Here is a 22,711-nt window from a genome sequence, read left to right as displayed (position 1 = left end):
GATTTGTAAGACTACTGGTCTTTATATTTTTCTCTAGCTTTCCCCATACAATATTTGTATAAATTAAATCAAAGAAAGAATGACATTAAAGTAACAGTATTATGCTGAAAAATTTGGGCTAGCATTTATCAGTTACATGCTGTGTTATCAACTTGAGTATGAGTTTCATTTTTTAAATCTTCTAACTCTGCGGCACTTACTGTTCTATTTTTAGTAGAGAAAAGTCCACGTATTTGATAATTTTCTTATTTTATTATTTTGGGAGTGATAATTTGAAGAGATCTTTGTGATTTAATTAGAACAGGCTTTCTCCAAGAATACTTCCATATGATGGTTCCAAAACAATATAAGTGGTTCCATAAAATTGTTACATATTAAACTATATATTGGGAGAAAAACTAAGTTAAACACAATTTTAGAAGACTTCCCTGGTTTACACTCTCATCAACAGTAAATAAGGATTTCTTTTTATGCACATATATCCTCACCAGCATTTGTGGTTATTTTTGTTTCTTGATGATAGCCACTCTAATTTGGGGAAGATACAATTTCAAAGTTCTTTTAATGTGGATTTCCATTATAGCCAAGGATATTGAATATTTTAAAATATGTATTGGCCATTTGTGTTTCTTATTTTGAAAACTGTCTATTCAGTTCACTGGCTGGATTTCTGATTGGCAGTTCATATATTCTATATACTAACTCCTTGTTTGAAGTATATCTGATGAAGACCTTCTCCCATTTCTATACCATGTCTCTCTACTCTGTTGATAATTTGTTTTACTGTGCAGAAGATTTTTAAATTTATGCAATCCTTTAAATTCTTGGGTTTACTTACTATGCTATTGGGATTCTGGTCAGAAAGTTGTTGCCTATAACTATGCCTCAAGTATTTTCCTTATGTTTTACATGAGCAGTTTCAGTGTTTCTGATTTTAAATTAGAATTTTGATGCACTTTGAATTTGTGGGTTTTTTTAAGGGTGGATCTAATTTAATTCTTCTGTAGCATGTGCCCAGTTTTGCTGGCACCATTTATTGAATGAGCTACCCTGTTTTTTCAGTAATGTTTTTGATACCTCTGTCACTAATTAGATGTACATAGCTGTGTGATTTACTTTGGTGTTTCCTATTCTGTTGCATTGGTCTACATAATCTGTCTTTGTGACATTACCATACTGTCTTTGTTACTCTAGTTCTGTAGTGTATTTTGAGGACAGGAAATGTTATAATTCTGGCTGTGCCTCTTCTGCTTAGAATTGCTTTGTCTCTGTATGGTGCTTTGTGTTTCCATATGAATTTTAAGATTACTTTCTTTTTTTTAGTTTTGTGAAAATATCACCAGAATTTTGATTGGGATTGCATTGAATCTATAGCTTACTTTTGATAGTATTACCCATTTTTTATAATATTAATTCTTTCAGATCAGGAATATGGAAAGTCTTTCTACCAAATAATGTCTTTCTCAAAAAAGTTTCAGCATCTTAAAATTTCCTTGTAGAGGTCTTTTATCTTATTCTTTAGTTCAATTTTTATTTTTTTAGTTTTATTTGAAGCTATTGTGAATGGGATGTTTTCCTTAATTTCATTCTCAATGTTTGTTATTGGCATGTATAAAATCTACTGATTTTTGCATGTTGACTTTGTGTCCTGTAACATTATTGATAGTGTTTATCAAATCTAAAAGGTTTTTTTTTTGGTAGAGTCCTTGGATCTTTCAACAGTATTATGTTTTCTGTAAATAGGGATAGTTTAACATCTTCTTTCCCACTATTATCCCCATTTATATCGTCTTATTTTAATTTCTGTAGCTAAGACTTTAAGCTCTATATTGAATCGAAATGGAGAGAGTGAGCACTTTTATCTCAATCTGGATTTTGGTTGAAATGCTCTCAAATTTTCATGTTATAGTATGAACATGTTATGTTAGCTATAGGTTTGTTATATACAGCTTTTATGCTGAAATATGTTTTATAAATTTCTAGTTTATTCAGGACTTTTATCATGAAGACATATTGAACTTTGTCAAATGGCTCTTCTCTATCAAGGTCATGTGATTTCTAACTTAAATTCATATGTTGTATTACATTTGTTGACTTGTGTATTTTGCATCCTTGGATGAAATTAACTTGCTAAAGATATATGATATCCTTAATTTGATTCTGAAATAAATTTTTATTTATTTATTTATTTATTTTTATTTTTATTTTTATTTTGCAATACAATTCAGTTCTACATATCAGCCACGGATTCCCTTGTTCTCCCCCCCTCCCGCTCCCCTCACATTTCCCCCACCCCACCCCCATTCCCATCTCCTCCAGGGCAAAGCCTTCCCCACAGACTGAGATCAACCTGGTAGACTCAGTCCAGGTAGGTCCAGTCCCCTCCTCCCAGGCTGAGCCAAGCGATCCTGCACAGGCCCCAGGTTTCAAACAGCCAACTCATGCAATGAGCACAGGACCCGGTCCCACTGCCTGGATGCCTCCCAAACAGATCAGGCCAATCAACTGTCTCACCCACTCAGAGGGCCTGATCCAGTTGGTGACCCCTCAGCCATTGGTTCATAGTTCATGTGTTTCCATTCGTTTGGCTATTTGTCCCTGTGCTTTATCCAACCTTGGTCTCAACAATTCTCACTCATATAAACCCTCCTCATTCTCGCTAATTGGACTCCCAGAGATCCACCCGGGGCCTAGTCATGGATATCTGCATCCAGATCCCTCAGTAGTTGGATGAGGTTTCTAGCACAACAATTAGGGTGTTTGGCCATCCCATCACCAGAGTAGGTGGTTCTGAAATAAATTTATCAGTAATTTTTTGAAAATTTCTACATTCATGTTAATCAGATTATGTTGTAACAACTCCCCTTTTATCTCTAATTTTATTAATTTGAGCTTTTATCTGTATCTTTGGGTTGGTTTGCTAATCTCGTTAATCTTTCCAAAGAACCAACTCTGCTTTTTGTCTGTATTAATTTCTGCCATGATCTTCATTATTTCTTGCCATCCTTTACATTTGGTTGACTTTTTATTTTTCTGGAGCCTTGAGTTGCATCACTATGTTATTTATTTGAGACCTCTCTTACTCTTTTTAAATGTGAGCAATTACAATTCTAAACTTTCTTCTTAGGACTGTCTTGGTGGTATGCCTGAGACTGTGTTAGGCTGTGCTCTCAGTTTCATTTGATTCAATATTTTTAAACTCCCCTTTTGATTTCCTCTGTAGTACATTGTTTGGTTTCCTAGTAGTCTGTATTTTCTGAGGTTAATCTTGCTATTTATTTGAAGTTTGATTCTGCTATATTTGGATGAGAAGCAAGGAATTATTTTATTCTTTCTGCATTTGTTATGGCTTTCTTTGTAACATATAATATGCATATTATAATTGTATATGTACATATAGTATGTACACACTCACACACATATAGTTTTAAAAAAGTTTCTATGCACTGCTGATAAGAATGCATAGTCCCATCTTCTGGTGTCTTCTCTAATGACTCAATATTATACCCATAGATCAGTATATCAATCCTTATCAGAGAAGCTTCTCCTTGCATGCAATGGAAATTAATACAGAAACTTCTAAACTGGTCAATGTCCAGAGAATGAGAGAGTGAGCCATAAATGGGTTTTAGCCCTCCCTCCAAGGCTCAGGAATCTTTGAGAAATTGAGGGCAGAAATATTGTAAAAGCCAGAAGTGGTGGATAACATCAAATTAACTGTGTTTTCCAGATAGTAAATAAAGGACAGTTGCATATATGAATTCACTGAAACTGTGGCAGCCTGCAAAAGGTCTGCCTAAGCTCCAGCCAGGCATAGAGGGTGGAAGGTGAGCATGAAATCCTATCACTAGCTGAGGAACTGTTGACATTTTATAGCTGCTTGGAGAGGCAGGGAGGAAAGAACAACATCAACTTAATTTTTAATTTTCCTCTCTTTTTACCCTACCAGTTCCATGCATATATATTATGCCTTTTGGTCTGTGGTTTTATGGGATTCCTGAGTGTGTGAACAAGTGGGTCTTTGCACCTAAATCTGTTTGTTGTGCCTTTTTCTTCTTTTTGTTTGTTTTGTCCTATTCTGATGTGTTCGTGTTTTATCTTATGTTATTTTAATATTATCCCTTCGATGCCTGTTTGTTTTGTAATGAGAGACAGAAAGGGGGTGGATCTGGGGAGGTGGGGAGGAACTAAGAGTAGAGAGAAAGGAAAACATAACCAGGATATACTGTATAAAAACTATTTTCACTTTATTTTTGTTTTTTTTTTTGAGACGGGGTTTCTCTGTGTAGCTTTGCGCCTTTCCTGAAACTCACTCTGTAGTCCAGGCTGGCCTCGAACTCACAGAGAACCGCCTGCCTCTGCCTCCCGAGTGCTGGGATTAAAGGCATGCGCCACCACTGCCAGGCAAAACTATTTTCAATAAAGGAAAAAAATACAGAAAGAATTCCAGAGATATCAGTGAGGATCCCTCCAAACCATTTTTACCATTCAAAATAATAAAATAAGCATATATGTGTGTATGTATGTATGTGTGTGTTTGCTGAAAAAAGTGATTGTGATTTTTGGTGAAGATTCAAAAAAAGAGAAATATCAAAGTTGTGTAGTGACAGGAATGTGGAGAGCATAGTCATGGGAGTTGGGCTCAAAATGATCAAAATACATTGTATAAAATTCTTTATGTATTTTCACAAAATATTGTTAAAAATACTTAGACATGAGTCTAATACAGTGCTCCTAACAAAAGCTTTAAAGTAATTAAAGACTCGTTTTTTAAACTATAAGAGTTTTAAAAATGAGTATGAATATTCATAAGGAAATATTTATAATTATAGTGAATACTTTATAGGAATTATTACAGGCAAGAGGCAATCCTAAGTCTGTATGTGAGCATAGACTCACCTACATAAAACTTTTAAAAGCACATTAAATCTAAAGAAATAATTGCTACACATATAGAATTACATACAAAACAATAAAATGTCTTATGAAAAAAGAATGTATGTTCTTTATCTTTTAAGGGGACTATTCTGTAGATATCCATTCAACCCAGCCCATTTATGTGGTACAATTTATCTCAGATGTTCTTTTGCCAATTTTTGGTTTGGAAGATCAATCTAGATGTTTATAGCTGGATTTGGAAGTCTCCCACCAGTATTATTTCAGAACCTATATGGTGTATTTTGTCTATTGAAATTTTAATGAAATTGGGGGTTCTGAGACTCACTGCATAAACATTCATGGTAGTTATGTCCTTTGGGGTTGAAGTCTATATTATTAGATATAATGATAGTTATTCCATTTGTTTGTTAGACTGATTTCCTACCATAGACTCTTGGTTTTCCTGTTTCTGTGAGTTTTTTTTTGAGATAACATGTAGTCAAGACTTATTTTGTAATTCATTTAGTTCTTCTGTGTTTCTTAGTTGGTGAATTAAAGCCATTCGCATTCAAAATTATTGTTGAGAAGAGTTTGCTCTTATAAATACTTTTATCAGCTGTTCTTTTGGGTTGGTTTATTGGTAGGTTTTCTCATCCTTTCCTGGTAGCATTGGATGTTTGTTAATTTGCTATTCTGTACATGATTAATTTCATCCTGGTTCTCTTCTATTCATCCATTGCTCTCATGAAATGTATTCATTCCTGTATTTGTGGGTCATGAATTATCTTAACTTGTACCAGTATTGAAATGTTCTTATTTATCCATCAGTTTTAATGGATAACTTTGATGGGAAAAATAGTCTTGGTTGACAATTATTTATGTTCAGGGTTTGAAATATATCATTCCATGTGTTCCTTGCTTTTATGGTTGCTAATGTCTCTGCCTTCATGAATTGCAATTTTCACTTGTAGTTTTTTTTTTTTTGAGACAGGGTTTCTCTGTGTAGTTTTGGTGCTTGTCCTGGATCTCGCTATGTAGACCAGGCTGGCCTTGAACTCACAGAGATCTGTCTGGCTCTGCCTCCCAAGTGCTGGGATTAAAGGCATATGCCACCGCCACCCAGCTCACTTGTAGCTTTAAGTTTTGTATCTTTACATTGTATTTTTGACATCTTGATTATGATATTTTGTAGAGAGTTTCTTTTCTGATTACGTCTATTTGGCGATTTAAGATGTTTAACGTACTTAGATATTTGTTTAGCTCTCTAGGTTTGTGAAATTCTCAGATATAGTTCACTGTCTAGGTTGTCTAAAACTCTTGACTTGATGTCAGATCCTTCTAGCCTATGGATTCTTTGGATCAGTCTCTGGAACATATGCCAGACTTTTTGGAAGTTTTGGTCATAGTCAATTGTTTATATATATATATATATATATATATGTGTGTGTGTGTGTGTGTGTGTGTGTGTGTGTGTGTGTGTGTGTGTGTATGTGTGTGTATTTATTATTGTCTTGATCTTGTCCTCTCTCATTAAAATTCATTATTCTCCCCTAATCTTATCTGTTGATGGTGGTTTTGCTGTTGTAATGGCTATTCTTGGTTGTCAATTGGACTACATCTGGAATTAACTAAAATCCAAGTGACTGGGTACACCTGTGAGGGAGTTTTCCTAACCAAATCATTTCAAGTGGGTAGCCCATCTTTAATCCAGATTTTTTAAAGTGGGAAGATCCACCTTTAATCTGGGCCTTATCTTCTGCTGGCAGCCTACATAAAAATCATGGAAGGAAGCGCTTGCTCTTTGCTTGGTGGCCTTCACTCTTGCTGGCAAATTTATTCCTTCACTGACATTAGAGTCTACTTCTTCTGGATTCCCATATATCTTGAAGATCACCCACAACATCCAGTCATGTGGTCTGAACAACTACTTTCTTGGACTTTTCATCGGAAGATAGCCATTGCTGGAAGCCACTGTAATAAATCCCTTTTATACATAAATACACACACAAACACATACATAAATATGTACATACATACATATTCATTCTATGAGTTTTGTTCCTCTAGAGAACCCTGGGTAATACAGTTATTTTTTAAAAAATTTTGATTGATTCATTCATTTTTGTGATTTTTTTATTTGGTTCTTTTTTAGCATTTCAGTCTCCTCACTGAATCCTCCTCCCATGTCTTATGTTTTTTTTTCTCCAAGTAACTGATTTTTTTTAAATCTATCTATCTATCTATTGTTAACTTTCTTGAATGTCTTGAATTGTTTTTGTAATTTTCATGTCTAGATCTTGAATTAAGTTCATTATATATTTATTTGGTTATTGTAAACTTGATAAGATCTAGAATCACCTGAAAGGTTAGTCTCTGGGCATGCCTGTAGGTGACTATCTTCATTGGGTTAAAACTGAAGTGGGAAGAGCATCAACTGTCAATGGCCCCATTTCCTGCAATAGAATTTTGGGCTGTATAAAAAGGATAACATGAGCTGCGCATGAGTATTCATCATTTTTTTTGCCCTTTGATTGTAGAAGCAATGTGATCAGCTGTGTCAAGCTCTTGCTGCTATGACTTCCCCAGCATGGTAGACAGTAACCTTGAACTGTGAGCCCTCTAATAAGATGCTTTTGTCAGGGTATTTTTATCACACTAACAGGAAGAGCAACTAAGACAGACAGAAGAGCAATGGCACCAGGAATGGGGCCATTGCTAACATAACTGTGGTCCTTATTCCTTTTTAACTAGTTTGTTGGAACAATGTGGAAGGGTTTGAAACTTTGGGTTTGAAAAGCCCTTAGAATGATATTAGAAAAGCTTAATGGGCCATTGTGATGGAATCTTGGAAGACAAGAATTTTGAGAAAAGTAGGACTCTGCTCACAAGGTTTCAGAAGAGAATAAGGACTCTACCAAAAATTAGCATGTGATAATTTGGGCAAGTATCTGGTCACTCTCTGCTTGCATCCTAAGAAGTTCAGTGAAGTTCAATTTGAATATAATGAATGGATTTGTTTGGCAGAAGAAATTTTAAGCCATGAGACCTTCAGGCTGGTGCAAGAAAGCAACTTTTATTTTTAAAGAGATAGGCATCATCAAATAGAGACCTTCTATGATAGACTGAGATGACAGTAAAGGTCCTGAAGACCAAATCACAATCATCGGAGATTCCATATTATGAAGATCTAAATTCATTTGAAGGAAGAACGGTTAAACTGAAGGGGTTCCTTGCTCCTCAAAGGCAATTGCACAAGGAATGGTTTCCCCGGGGTCAGCACACAGAAGCTGTTACCCAAGGGGGCTTAGCTTATATCTCAAATGGGCAGCAGAATTTGGCAGCAGCATCTATATGGTTTTGATTTTGCAGGAATTGGGGGACAAAAGATTAAAGGGATCAGGGAGTCCTGCTCCAATGTTTCAGAGCAAAATGCGAGTAAGCAATGTGTGGCAGTGTTGAGATATCTCCAAGCAATCTGAGAAACCATTGTGTGATGTTATGAAGGTGAATCCTAAGTTACAATGGAGATCCCAGAATATTGTAGCTCACAGGACTGTGAGATGGATGTCTGTTGAGGAAAGCTGGGGAATGTGGAGTTTTTTGCAGGTAGCAGATCTAGATGGGCAGGGTTGCTTAAGCTCTTTGTAGTCCAGCCAATTTCATCATAAACTCCAGATGCTTGGTGTGGTGCTATGGTATTTGATGTTTGTCATGCTAAATTTTCTTGTTTGTTTACGCTGTGTCATTGTATATTGGAGGAATGTGACATTTTTATTTCATAGAAGCTTATAGTTATAAGATTTCTTTGGGTCTCAGATGAGATGAGATGTCAGTTTTGGACTTTAAAATGAAATTGGATTATTTTTCATATTATGAGATGAACGTGGGGTAAACACGAGAAGAACATGGGGATAAGAGGTAGAAGGTTATGATTTAAAGCTTGCTCTAGATTTATTTTATTTTATGTGTATGCATGTGTACATTTGCATGCCTGTGGAAGCCAGAAGGGAGTATCGAATCCCTTGGAAATGGATTTACAAATGGTTCTGAACCACTGTGTGCTGGGAACTGAACTGACTCCTCTGCAAGAGTAACATGGGTTCTTAACCACTGAGCAATTTCTGTAGTACAATGAAGGAAGATTATAATCTGAAGTGGTATGGATAATACTGTAATTAACGGGGCAATTCCACATAATTTATCTGATAATCAAGAGAGGTTTATTTCTGGGATAACTTACAACCAATAGGGGTTGGTTACAGGATCCAGGAGAGATGAGGTACCATCCAGTGGAGAACTCTGGCTTGGTGTCCCATCCAGCTTCCAGGACCACAAGGTATACAGAAGGGCCAAACACATATGCACCTTGAGTCTTAAGGGGCTCCCTCTCAGCCACACCCCAGGGGCAGGTCATAGGCAGGTGTGGCAGTTACCTGCTGTCACTCTAGGGGCAGTGTTTCAAGGTCAAAGCTGGAACTGCTACCCACTACATTTGGGTGTCAGGTTGACTGGAGATAGAACTCAGATAGCTAATATCAATTGTCAGCCCGATGAAATCTATAATCAGCTGGGAGGCGGATATCTGGACCCACCTGTGGGTGAGATAATCTTTATTAGGTTAATTGAAGTGGGAAGATCTATCCACTGTGAGTGGCACAATGAGAGGGATACAGGCATAAACATTTATTATTCTCTTCTGGATTGTGGATGCAATGTCTCCAGATGCCTCCAGCCTCTACTACTTTGATTTTCCTACTATGGTGAGTTTTAACTTCAAACTATGAGCCAGAGCAAACCTTTTCTCCCTTATATTGCTTTTGCCTGGCTATTTTTTATCACAGCAAGAGGAAAAGCAACCAAGAGAGTTATTGATTCTTTTTTAAAAGTATGACTCAAATGTTGTTTGCAGCAGTTATCTCATCATTGTTCCCTCACACTGAGAAGCCCTTGGCCTGTGTGGGTATTATAGTGGAGTGTTGTCATCAGCTTTTCTTTTCGTTGTTGGACTTTGCATATCCGTTGGTCTGTATAGTCTCTCTGGTCTGTAGTTTTCCTCATTTGCTCACGGTTTTAGTCTTTTTCTTTTATGTGGGTTGTCTTCACTTGGGTTTTTATTCACTGAGAAAGCCAAACAATAACAAATACACTGAATATGACAGCAGCCCCAATATTAGCTGCCGGAGAAGAGACTGTTCTCTTAATCTATGTCCCCTTTGAATTTTAGAGATAAGGGAACATGGTAGTAGTTGGGAAAATTTAGTTTATAGTGTTTTTTTGTTTTGCTTTTAGAACTAAGAGTATCACTATTTAACTTGTGAAAAGAGGGAGGAATAAAGAAGGGAATAAGAAGGAGTAGAGTAAGAGTAAAGAAACTATATGGGCTAGAGGTATGAAAGGCTACAACTTAGGTGGGGATGTTGAGAATGCTCAACTTCAGATTCCTTTCTTATACTTCTGCTGCTACCTCCATGGTCTGTGCAGCTTGGGGTGTGTTCTTTATATCTTTGTGCTGTGCAATGTTCCACATTTTGTCATGACCTTGACAAAATATCATGTATTTCTTGCTCTGCAAGTTTATATTATAGCCGGAAGGAAAGAACACTGCAGATCTCTCAATTTTAGGGTCCATTACTCCTCCTGTGGAGGAGTGTCCATGGGTTGCAGAGACACTCTACTTTCCCAATAGACTCATTTGGGCTGGGTTTAGTCCCTTCAGAGCTCTTACCGCTTTCACACAGTATCATGGTCAGACCGATCCTAAGGGCAATGGCAGGGAAGTACAATTATGGATGTTAGAAATATTTCAATTTCAGATTCCTCTACCAGTTTTCTGGTAGGTGTCTTACATTTGCTGTTCTTGTGAAGTTGAGCCAATTTGGGATTCTAGCAGCACAATGTTGTTTTGGATGTGCCATTTTTCATAATTCAATCATTCCTTTCTTTTTTCTTTCTGCTTTATTTCCTCCGCATTTCCTTCTTTCCTTTCTCTCTCCCTTCATTCCTCTGTCTCCTTCTCTCTTTGTTAAGGTTTCTATTGCTGTGAAGAGACACCATGACCATGGCAACTCTTATGAGGAAAACATTTAATTGGAGCGGGCTTACAATTTAGAGGTTTAGTCCATTATCATCATGGCAGGACATGGCAGTATATAAGCGTACATGGTGCTGGAGAAGGAGCTGAGTGTTCTACATCTTGATCTTCAGGCAACAGAAGGAGAGACTATCACACTGGGCATGGCTTATGCATATATGAGACCTCAAAGCCTGTCTCTTCAGTGACACACTTCCTCCAACAAGGCCACACCTACTCTAACAAGTCCACACCTCCTAATAGTGCCACTCCCTATGGGCCAAGTATTCAAACACATGAATCTATGGGGGAGGGGTATTCCTATTCAAACCACCATACCTTCCTTCCCTCTTTCGTTCTCTTTTCCTTTTTTCTTTTTTTCTTTTCTTCCTTGTTCCTTCCTTCTCCTCCATCTGTCTATCTCTCCCTTCCTTCTTCTCCACTCTCCTTCTCCCTCCATCTTGTTTCATGGTCTTACAATGTATCTTGGCTAACATGAAACTCACCATGTAGCCCAGGCTGGACTTGTGGCAATTCTCCTGCCTCCACCTCCCAAGTGTTTATATTATAGGCATGAGCTACTATATCTAGTTTACTACAGTTTTTTTCCCTAAAATCTGTATTATATAGCATCTAAAAATGTGAAGGGAGGGCTCCAGAGATGTCTCAATGGGTAAAGGTGCATTCTGCCAAGTGTGCCATCTTCATTTCAATTCTGAGACTCACAGGGTAGAAATATTCTCTGATGTTTACACAAGCACTGTGGTGTACACACACACACACACACACACACACACACACACACACACACACACACAAATAAACAAAAAAAATCCCTACATGTAAAACAAAGTCATCAAGAAAATAATAAGAAACCTACCTGAAGCTATAGACTATTGAGATTCTTTTGTAAACTAATTAAAATAATATTCTAATAATTTTATTATTTGAAAGTATATTTATTATGCTCAACTTAGCTTGACATCATCCTTTCAATAGTTAAAGATAATAACTAGTATGTTCAATGTCCACATATCAAACCAGTGTTAATTACAATAAGCAGAACAGCAAAGTGAAAGTGGGAATTCTCCTCATATTTTTGTTACTTTTCCTCTATGGATTCTTCTATTATTAGACAGGAATTAATATTTCATACAAAGGATTTTTATAGAGAATCTTTGAATTATGATGTGAATATACCTTTTCGCACTGCTGACTATACTCTTCAATAATAGAAAGTCTGAGTTTTTTTAATTTAAGTGCTATTAATTAATATTGAAATAGTGATATTACTTACGGTAGTTGCTTCTTGGCAGAAGTTACACCAAACCACAGGGAAGTTTCTCTTCAAGGCCATAACACATTTTGCATAAAGCTTAGCACTCATATGTCTGTATTCTGTAAGAAAACATAGGGTTCTGAATCTGAAGACTCTATTATCACCAAACTTGGTGACTGGGAAATTTCATGATATCATTACCTATATGTTAGAGTTTGAATAGAGGTAATATAACACATTTTAAAATAAACATTTTTATTTTCTTCCCTTCTATCACATAGCCTATTTAGTGTATACACAGGCCACTGTCTTCAACTAGTCTTGACATTTTATTTATATAGCTGTTGATTTTGCTGCATTCAGGATTTTTTTTTAATTTTAATTTATTTTGCAATACAATTCAGTTCTACATATCAGCCATGGATTCCCTTGTTCTCCCCCCTCCCATCCCCCTCACCTTCCCCCCAACCCCCCCCCATTCCCATCTACTCCAGGGCAAAGCCTTCTCCACAGCCACAGACTGAGGTCAACCTGGTAGACTCAGTCCAGGTAGGTCTAGTCAGGATTTTTACTATATATTGATATTGCTTGCTGGAGCTCTTTTAAGACAATTGAATTGAGCTCAACTACACAAACAGTAGTGAGTAGTGAGCAAAGAATGGAGATCTTGTGCTTCCTACTCTTTATTATTGAGTATGTCTGTGCTTCTGTGTGTTGGCATAATAGTCCCTAAAAAAATAGCTATCTGGAATAGCTCTTTAAGTAATTTTATTTTTTATTTACTCATATTAATGAACTCCATTCTAAGCATGCAATGCTCAAATTCTTCAATAAATTTTTTTTTTTTTTGGTTTTTCGAGACAGGGTTTCTCTGTGTAGCTTTGCGCCTTTCCTGGAACTCACTTGGTAGCCCAGGCTGGCCTCGAACTCACAGAGATCCGCCTGGCTCTGCCTCCCGAGTGCTGGGATTAAAGGCGTGCGCCACCACCGCCTGGCCAATAAAATTTTAATGTAATTGATTATCAGCAAATATTACAATTTAGTAAGTCATTTTTCATTGCTTGTTGAGGAATATGCAAAGAAGTAAATATATGTGTTTTTGCTCATAAGCCTTTCCCAACTTTATTCTTTTTCCTTTACTTTTAGATGAGATTATATGAGATATTTTTAAAAATTATTGGAAAAATATACATGACAATATTTTCAAGATGATTCTTACTTTCTTGGTCTCAAGAAAATTGTAAGTTATTCCTCTATAACCAGAAGTGATTAAATCATATTTATTCATTTTGGAGGGAACTGAATATCTCTAGGTAATGTTCCCTATTCTCAACTTTTTCAACTAGAAAGAATACAATTATATTTAGTATTACATGAGAGCATAGACATGATTATACACTATATTCATGATTCATTAGTGAACAGGTCATTTTTTTTTTTAAATTATTTATTTTACTTTGAAGCCAGAGTCTTCTGTTACCCAAATTGATCTTAATGCATACAGTGTTCTGCCTGCATGTATGCCTGCAGGCCAGAAGAGGACACCAGATCTCATTACAAATGAGCCACCATGTGGTTGCTGGGACTTGAACTCAGGACCTCTGGAAGAGCAGTCAGTGCTTTTAACCTCTGAGCCATCTCTCCAGCCCGAACAGGTCATTTATTTATTCTTTGAATCATATGCCATTCAAGAAAGAAAGTAATAAGAATATAAAAGGAAGTTGTACCTATAAAATCCCCATTTCCAGATATAACAAGCCAATTTTCTCTCTAAAGCATGATGTAATATTTAATTTGTTTTTATATGTTAGTTTCAGCCAAGTTTTAGAAATAAAAACATTTTGATACTATTCAATGACTCTTTAATAAATATTTGAATAGCAATTGTCTTGTATTTGATAAATACATTATATAGTAAAACTTCTGCTAATCTTTAGGAGATATCATGTATGGAAAGCTGTGATAATGATAAATTTATCATTTAAATTTAAATAATATTTCTGCTTTTATTTTGCTGGTGTGTATGGTGGTTCAAGACAGGGTTTCTCTGTGTAACATTGCCTGTCCTGGAACTTGCTCTGTAGACCATGGTGGTTTCAAACTCACAGAGATCCACCTGCCTCTGTTTCTCAAGTGCTAGGATTAAAGGTGTGTGCTACCATTACCTGGCCTATTTATGCATTTTAGTGGCATAAGTATTTGGAACTTTGAAATCATTACCTGCATTAGCAGCTGCATCTCCAAAGGAAGAACCAAGTGCTAGCTGTAACATCTGACAAATCCAACTGAAAAAATAAAGAGGGGGGGCAGGGGAGAGAAGGAATCAGTTAATAGGACATTCAATAATTATTGAGTAACTATGATATTTACAAGAGCTAAGAACTGCTGTTATTCTCATTGAAACATATTAAAATTCAAAAGAATAAAACTTTCACATCAAATGTCAATGGTGTCTATAAATAATAGTTCCCATTAGGAAGAAGTTTTTAATACAGCCACAACTAGAACTAAAACAAATGAAGATAATTATTTGAGACAAACACAATAATTATAGAAGCATCTCTCATTATGACATAAAATAAAGCTGCATCACTGAATATTTCAAATCATCTAAGCTACCTCATCAATAAGGGAATAAATTGCCGATAATAATATTTATGGCCAAAATTTCAAGATGAATTAGAAGTGGCATGATGGTATATGAAAATGTAAAACTAAGTCATAATTTCTTATTCCTAATATACATGAGTCATAGTATTAAAGTTATGCTAAGTACTAGTAACCTAAAAGTATGTAACGATTTCATTAGATAGTATCTGAGCAATTTTTACCAGGCAAAAGGCATGTCTCTAGATGCCTACACTAACAACAAAATAAGACCATCACTAATCTACTAATTTAAATACAAGTTTAACTTTTCCTAATTGATTTCACTGAAATTCAGGAATTGGTATGTGAGCACTAACAGAGAAAGGTAGAAGTAACCAGTTTGAATTGTAAAGGCTATTAAATGCTTTTACCAGAAACACTTCCTGGTATGTTAATTATGACTATCTCAAAATTTCCCATTGTTTAGCCCCAAGTATTTACTATCATGTGGAATGATATTAAAAACACAGAATTTAAGCAAAATAATAAAGAGAACATAATTATTAACTATGAATTGGACTATAACAGTGAAAATTATGATACTGTGAGATTATTGTCTTTTAAAGGTTATTATTGATGAATTACATATACAATACAGATTTCTGTTTCTTGGTGACAGACTATAATTTTAAAATTTCTGGCTAGAATAATTCCTTAACTGGTTGCATTTAACCCCTTACATATTCTTTACAGGGTTTTCTATTAAATCAATGATCTATAGTAAAGAGGATAGAAATTTTATTCATATTTTACAGTCACATATCCTAATATCAAGATTTTATTAAAATTTTCAAAATGCACAAAAAATGAAATAGAAGTTTAAATTATTTTCTTGAAACCATGTAAACAGAAAACTAGATCAAATTGAAATTCTTATTTTCTTTTTCAATTTCTAGTATTTGACATTTGTGACTAGTGGCCACTTATGGGTGAAGATTGGCTTGATGAAGTGAGTTTCTGGGGAAGGGCTTAGATTTGTGATACAGACATTCTTTGTCTGTTCTGACTCCTGACATGCACCATGTCAGATATCACATATTCCTACTGCCATGACTCTCAGCCATGATGGACTTCTAAACTGTTCCCAAAATGAAGTGCTCCTCCTTTCACTTGCTTCTTGTCATATACTTGGTCTTAGCAATGAGAAAACCAACTCATACAGAAACACGATTTTAAGGAATGGGGATGTTGCTGTGCTAAACTTGACCACGTTGTCTGTAGGCCTTTGGAAATGTTCTGTTTGAGGAATATGGAAGAGCTTGGTTGCGTGCTAGAGAAACCCTACAACGCTATAAACAGAACGTCATGGGGCATTCTGGTGGGAGTTCAGAATACCAGAATACCAAGAGAAACATGGATAGCGGAGGCTCACTCAGCTCATGAGGTTTCAGAAGGAAGAAGGACTCTCTCAGGAACTGTAAGAGAGGCCATTCAGTTAACATTTTAGCCAAGTATCTGGCTCCATTCTACCTATGCCTTGAAAGGTAATGGATTAATTTGTTTGGCAGAGGAAATTTAAAGATGGGATAGCATTCAGGCTATGGCATGACTGCTGTTTATACAGGTCTACTGTGAGAAAAGGTCATAAGTAAGGCACAAAAATGAGAAACGTATTTGTGCAGTTTAGTGAGTAAAGGTATATGAACACATTTAAAGTTTCTGACAAGGCAGAAGTGAAAGAAATTTTAATTGTTACACTGATTGGAACCATAAGGATAAACCTATCCAGAGTGTGCTGGTGTAAGCCTTTAATTCCAGCAGCACTCAAGAACCAAAGATAGGTAGATGGACCTCTGTGAGTTCTAGGCCAGACTGACCTACATAGTGAGTTCCAGGATAGCCAGAGCTACAGAGTGAAACCCCATTTCACATGCACATAGGAGGGGGCAGGGGACAGAGACAAAGAGTGTGGGTAGAACTCTGTACTGAAATAGGAAAGAGTGTAAGACCTCACCTCTTGAAGCTTTCAACTTATAGAAATGCAAATTCATTTAAAGGAACAGGCTTGAATTAAGAATACTACTGAAGGAGTACCTTGCTCAAAAATAACTGCTTAGAGAAGTACTTTTTTTTTCAGGTTCAGACAACATCACCTACAACAAGGGGCTAGACTATATCTTGAGCTGACAGTAGAGTTTGGCAGCATCATCTATAGGTACCTGTTTTACAGACATAAAAAGTATGAGTGAGTGGGTCATCAAGGCTTTTACCAAGGATATGGAAAGTCGTGATGCCAGGAGGTATGTGATATTGTTGGATTCCCTGCAAGGAGGACACTGGGTGAAGTGGTAAATGTGAAGCCTAAGTTCCAACAGAGACCCCAGGATGCTGAAGATACCAGGCTCATGGGATATATGCTAAAGAAAGCTGCAGGCATGCTGAAAGAAGCAAGTAGGAGTAGAGCTGGCTTTACCTAGGTGGCAGAGATGGAAGGGCACAGCTACTGGAACACATCTGAGCCTAGACAAATACATGATGTGCTCCAGATGCTGAACATGGCACTCCATCATTGGATAATTTTCCTGCTAGTTTTTTGTCTTTCTTTTCTCTAGTCTTTCTTTGCATTGTCTCCATTCTTCCCTTTTGGAATGGGGGTATTTAATCTGTGCCTTTATAAAATGAAATATGTAACTTATTTTTATAACTTTATAAGAGATCACAGTTAAGAGACTACCTTAAGTCTCAGAAGAATCTTTGAAATTTTAAACAGTGTTGTGACTGTTAAAGGGTATAGGGACTTCTAAAGCTGGAATAAATGTCAATATGATAGAAATTTGTTTATTACACTGAGGGTTCATCCATAGGTGTACAAATTCTAATAGAATTAGGAATTTTCCGTAAACACTAACATTTTCATGAAAATTTTTCTTCTGTGCCCAGGTAGATGCAAGCATATAACACCATCAGACTGCAATTCTCCCTGGGATTTATGTATACTTTCTAATAGTATTTTCTTGGACTATTGATTTTTTTTTCAAGACAGGGTTTCTCTGTGTAGCTTTGCGCCTTTCCTGGAACTCACTTGGTAGCCCAGGCTGGCCTCGAACTCACAGAGATCCGCCTGGCTCTGCCTCCCAAGTTCTGGGATTAAAGGCGTGCGCCACCACCGCTCGGCTGGACTATTGATTTTTAAACTTTAAAATATAAATGTTCTTACAGGCATACTAAGTGATCTTTAATAATGTGATTTTATTGAATAATATTATTAAATGTAAACAAAAACTGAAAATAAATGCAAAACTTGTGTTGGGGTTTATAAAGTGAAATTCTTAAAAGGTATGAGTCATATTGAATATATTCTTTATTTCTTTTTAAAACAGCATTAAAATGTATATTTGCCTGCTTTTGGGACCCTTTTCCTCCTACTGGATTCCCCTGTCCTCCCTTGATACAAGGGCTTGTGCCTAGTCATAACTTGATATGCTACGTTTGGTTCATATCCCTGGGAGTCCTGACCTTCTCTGAAGGGAAAGGAGGAGGAGTGGATCTGGGGGAGAGGGGAGGGCAGGGACTGGGAAGAGAGGAGGGAGGGGAAACTACAGTTGGGATGTAATATGTGAGAGAAGAATAAATAATTAAATAAATGAAAAAAATATTTTGGAAGATAGCGGTTCCTCCTGTGTAGAGAAGAAGTTTTTGCCTGAGTAGGTTAATAAGAAAGTATACCACTGGATCAAAGTTTGGGCAGGCCTGGCAGCAGCCCCTAAAGAACACTGGCTTCTCAACTGCAGCACAAAAACAGTGAGTGCAGTATTCATCTGGTCTACTCTCCTGAACTTAGAGGTGGTGAGGGGAACTGACATGGGTGAAACTCATTCTACCTGCAGGGTCATGACTAATAAAGATCTTTATCTCTAATCCAGGCACACCCCTCACTCTGCCTGTCTCTACTAGGACTGTACAGACTCATTTTTAGGTATCTTCCCACTGGCCTACAGATATCAATCTCAAACTGGAAAGGTAACTCTGTATGTGTTAGCTAGATTCAATACTGCTGGAAGGTGTTAGGCAGTCAGCTACTCGGGGAGAAAAGACATTAATGATTTTACTTTCACTGGACATGGGAGGCTACAATATTGACCTGTGAGGCAAAATGTGCTCACTGGTGCAACAGTAGTATGGTGGCTGTGATAGTAACCAACCACTTTTTGGTTGGCTTTGTGGCCTGCCTCATGAGAGATTCTCATAAACCTTGTCAAAAACCCATGTCTGGGGAGGTCATAGGTCCTAAGGAGGAAAAAACTACTGTTGTTGTACTAAATGGTCAGGTTGCCAAACTGTCTTCTAAATATGCGGTTATATGCATATACTTGCATATACTTGTGCTGTGCTTAACTTTTTTTTTTTTTTTTTGGTTTTTCAAGACAGGCTTTCCCTGTGTAGCTTTGGAGCCTGTCCTGGAACTCACTTTGTAGATCAAGCTGGTCTCAAACTCATAGAGATTCTCCTGGAGTGCTGGGATTAAGGGCATGTGCCACCACCACCCGGCTGCTGCTCTCAACTTTTGTCAGAGAAATATCTTCTTCTTTTTTTGGAGTGGGTAGAGGTTTATGCAGAGATTCATAATAAAAATGCTGAGAATATATGACTGTGAGTTTTTAGCCAAAGCCGGGTCAATATCCTCCCAACCAAAGCTCAGGGAATCTCTCAGAATAGGGGGCAGAATATAAAAATTGGAGGATAGGGAGGACAGTTGAGAAATGTTGTATTCTCAATATGACATGGCCATTGTATACATGACCTCACAGCGGCTGTTGTTGCCTGCCAGAAACCTGCACAAGATTAATCCAGTTAAAATTCCAACATGGACTAAGGAGGAGTTTCCAAGGCCCCAGACCTAGCTGAGTAATTAGTGGCATATATTGAATGCTAAGGTTGTAATTCTTGGGGCTGTGACTGCTGAAAGGTTGCCCATGCCCTACTGGATAGTCCTACACCCATGTGCATATGAGCAGTACTAATTGGACTCAGTGGGCTATTAAAAAGATGACAGCATGAAGTTGGGAGGAAGACATGTTGGAAGAATTCTCACAGACATGGAAAGAGCTACTGGTGGTGGATATAATCAAACCACATTGTATATATGTTTGAAATTTTCTTTCACATTTTTTTGGTGACTCTGGTAGATAATGTATACATTTTTAAAATAATAAATACTATTTTAAAAAAATATTCGGAACATTTTTTGATCCTTACTGATCAATTATTTCATATAAATATATTACTTTTACAAAGTATTTATAGAACTAGATCAGAGATGTTTTAAGGATAATATATCTGCATTTTTTTTGGTAATCTCTAATCCAGTTTTACTTCTACAATCTATTTGTCATTATTCTTTGTCAACAGAGAGGAACTAAATTATGCAAGGAATTTCAAAAAAGAAACAATGACAACAACAAAATGTGCTATTTAAATGCTTTTATGAAAAAAAAAATGTCAAAATATCTTCCCAGTGGGTCTGGGCACTGTGGTTCATGCCTGCAATCTCAGAAGTCGGGAGACTGAGGCATGAAGATGGGTTATTTGATGTGAGCATGCATAGCTTATGAGAGCAAGGCCAGTATGAGATCTGTAGTGAGATTATGTCTCACAATGTTTCCCTCATTGGTTGGTTAAACTGATTTTGTCAACTAAAGTCATCATTTTGTTCTTCTGTGTTCGCCAATCCTGAATCAATAAGGAAATGTTTTAGTCAAATATAACTGAAACTGGTCTTACACGTTTCCCCACAAAACTCTTTCCCATATCACCTCGATCCTGCTCCCTATCTTCCACCAACCCCCTTCCCCATCCTTTCCCTCCACCACCCACCACCGCCTCTATATGCCATTTTCTCTCCCCTTTCTACTTTTGCCTGTTTGAAAGATGTGCAATATGTGCTCAAAAGAATGAGGAAAGTTTCACCCCACAGAAAATAAGTAAAAGACAACCAATTAACTGAATCACCAGCATTGCTTTTATTATTGTGGCCACAGGATTACACGTTGAAATCACATAGCAAATTTTTCAGTCCACTCTCTAGTGTGTCTATCATATTTTTCCTTGTCCTTGCGGTATACTTTTGCAATCTCAGGAACCAATGGATCATCCAGGTTCAGATCACATAAGAGGGAGCAGATAGACAGGAGAACGTTAGAAATTGTCAGTACTGGTGACTACTCAGATTGAAGGATGTCATGACATATGCTTCCCTTCTCCTTGATATTTGGATGGTAAATTCGTGTGGTGATCTTGGGTGGTTTGAATGGGTAATCTGATGGGAAATGGATGGCCAGGAAAAAGATCCCTCACTGGTATGGGCTGTCTTCAGGCCCCATTATGGTTGCTTGCCAATGAAACAGATCTTCCTTCACAGGGCCTGCAGAGCACTGGGCTGGAGGATCGCGAACCATGTCCAAGAGCTCTTTTTGGATATGCTTGAAAGCCATGGTCCCCCAGATGTGATGTACAGTCCTTTTTACCGGGTCTGGCAAATGGTAGATGGCTTTGGTGATACTAGGGCTTAAATAGCTATGAGAACCCAGGGTGGCACATGGTTAGGGTGATGGCTGGGTTGCAGTGAGGGTTCGACTGGGTTCCCAAGGAAGGTGGATAGGGTAGAGAGAGGGCTAAAGGCTAGAGACATCAGCTTCTCAACTGTACCTGAAGATTCCTGCATCTTGGTGTCTTAGTTGATGTGCTGTCCAGAGCTAGAGAATCCACTGTTGTGCAGAGGCTGTGATGCCTGCAGGCCACCCAACTGCTGGAAAACACTGCTGCTCAGAGGGGCCAGAGCTCCTGCTAATGACCCTGACTCCAGTTGTCCACCTCCAGTGCCTGAGTAACTGGCAATGGTCCATTGTGAGGCCACAGAGGATGTGAGGACCTGGCACAGTGCATGTACCATAGAGGTGAGGGGAATGTGGGGTCAGCATCAGGGGGAATATGGGTGCAGGTGTTGAATATTATTATAACAGTGGAAAATGGCATAAGGCACTCTTGCCTATAGGCCTCACTCAGTGCTTATTCTCTGGACACAATGCACCCCTTCATCCAGTTACCAGAATAAATAAGGTCAATTCAATGAGTTCTCTCTCCATTATAATGAGTGTATCATAATCTCTCTCTACACTATATGTTTAAGTCACATAGACTCTTACCTCCATGTGCATTCCCAATGATATTCTCTAATTTAAATAATTTAGCAAGTTTAATATTTATATATCTTGGTAATGTTCTGGTAGTTATTATCCTGAAGATTTCAAAATTAATTTAAACTAACCATTTTAATTTTCTAAGAGTGCCCCACTGAACAGGATAGTGAAAGAATAAAGAAAGAAGGAAAATACTAACCCTTGCTATGGGATGTTTTGTATGGCAAAGTGTTGCTCTGATTGGTTAGTAAATAAAACACTGATTGGCCAGTGGCCAGGCAGGAAGTATAGGCGGGACTAACAGAGAGGAGAATTGAGAGAACAGGAAGGTGGGAGGAGACACTGCCAGCTGCCACCATGACAAGCGAAGATGCTGGTAAGCCATGAGCCATGTGGCAAGGTATAGATTTATAGAAATGGATAAATTTAAGATATAAGAACAGTTAGCAAGAAGCCTGGTACAGCCATACAGTTTGTAAGCAATATAAGTCTCTGTGTTTACTTGGTTGGGTCTGAGCAGCTGTGGGACTGGCGGGTGAGAGAGATTTGTCCTGACTGTGGACCAGGCAGGAAAACTCTAGCTACAAACCCTATTTCTATCCTGCATTTATGGGCTTTAGTTGTTCTTATAGAAACAGTTTTGTTTGTCTGGAATGATTGTTCCAATAACAAAAATAGCCACACAACACCATATTTCCT

At 37.3% G+C, this 22,711-nt stretch overlaps 1 protein-coding gene and 1 pseudogene across 1 annotated transcript in view; both read right to left on the bottom strand.

Moving 5' to 3' along the window:
• Positions 1 to 22,711, bottom strand: part of LOC128108400 (uncharacterized) — a 74,462-nt gene that overhangs the window by 5,558 nt on the left and 46,193 nt on the right. Inside the window, exons 6-7 of the mRNA XM_052734899.1 lie at positions 14,448 to 14,512; positions 12,246 to 12,346 (exon numbers count right to left, since the gene is read on the bottom strand). Of these exons, the coding sequence (XP_052590859.1) occupies positions 12,246 to 12,346; positions 14,448 to 14,512 (166 nt within the window). The remainder of the gene's footprint in view (positions 1 to 12,245; positions 12,347 to 14,447; positions 14,513 to 22,711) is intronic.
• On the bottom strand, positions 20,870 to 21,307 carry LOC128108408 (ubiquitin-conjugating enzyme E2 D2-like; annotated as a pseudogene).

The sequence above is a fragment of the Peromyscus californicus genome, unplaced genomic scaffold (assembly GCF_007827085.1).
Source record: "Peromyscus californicus insignis strain IS unplaced genomic scaffold, ASM782708v3 Scaffold_10__1_contigs__length_136768540, whole genome shotgun sequence".
Lineage (NCBI taxonomy): Eukaryota > Metazoa > Chordata > Mammalia > Rodentia > Cricetidae > Peromyscus > Peromyscus californicus.
Note: the sequence above shows the minus strand (reverse complement) of the source record. Positions and strands in the feature narration are given on the sequence as shown.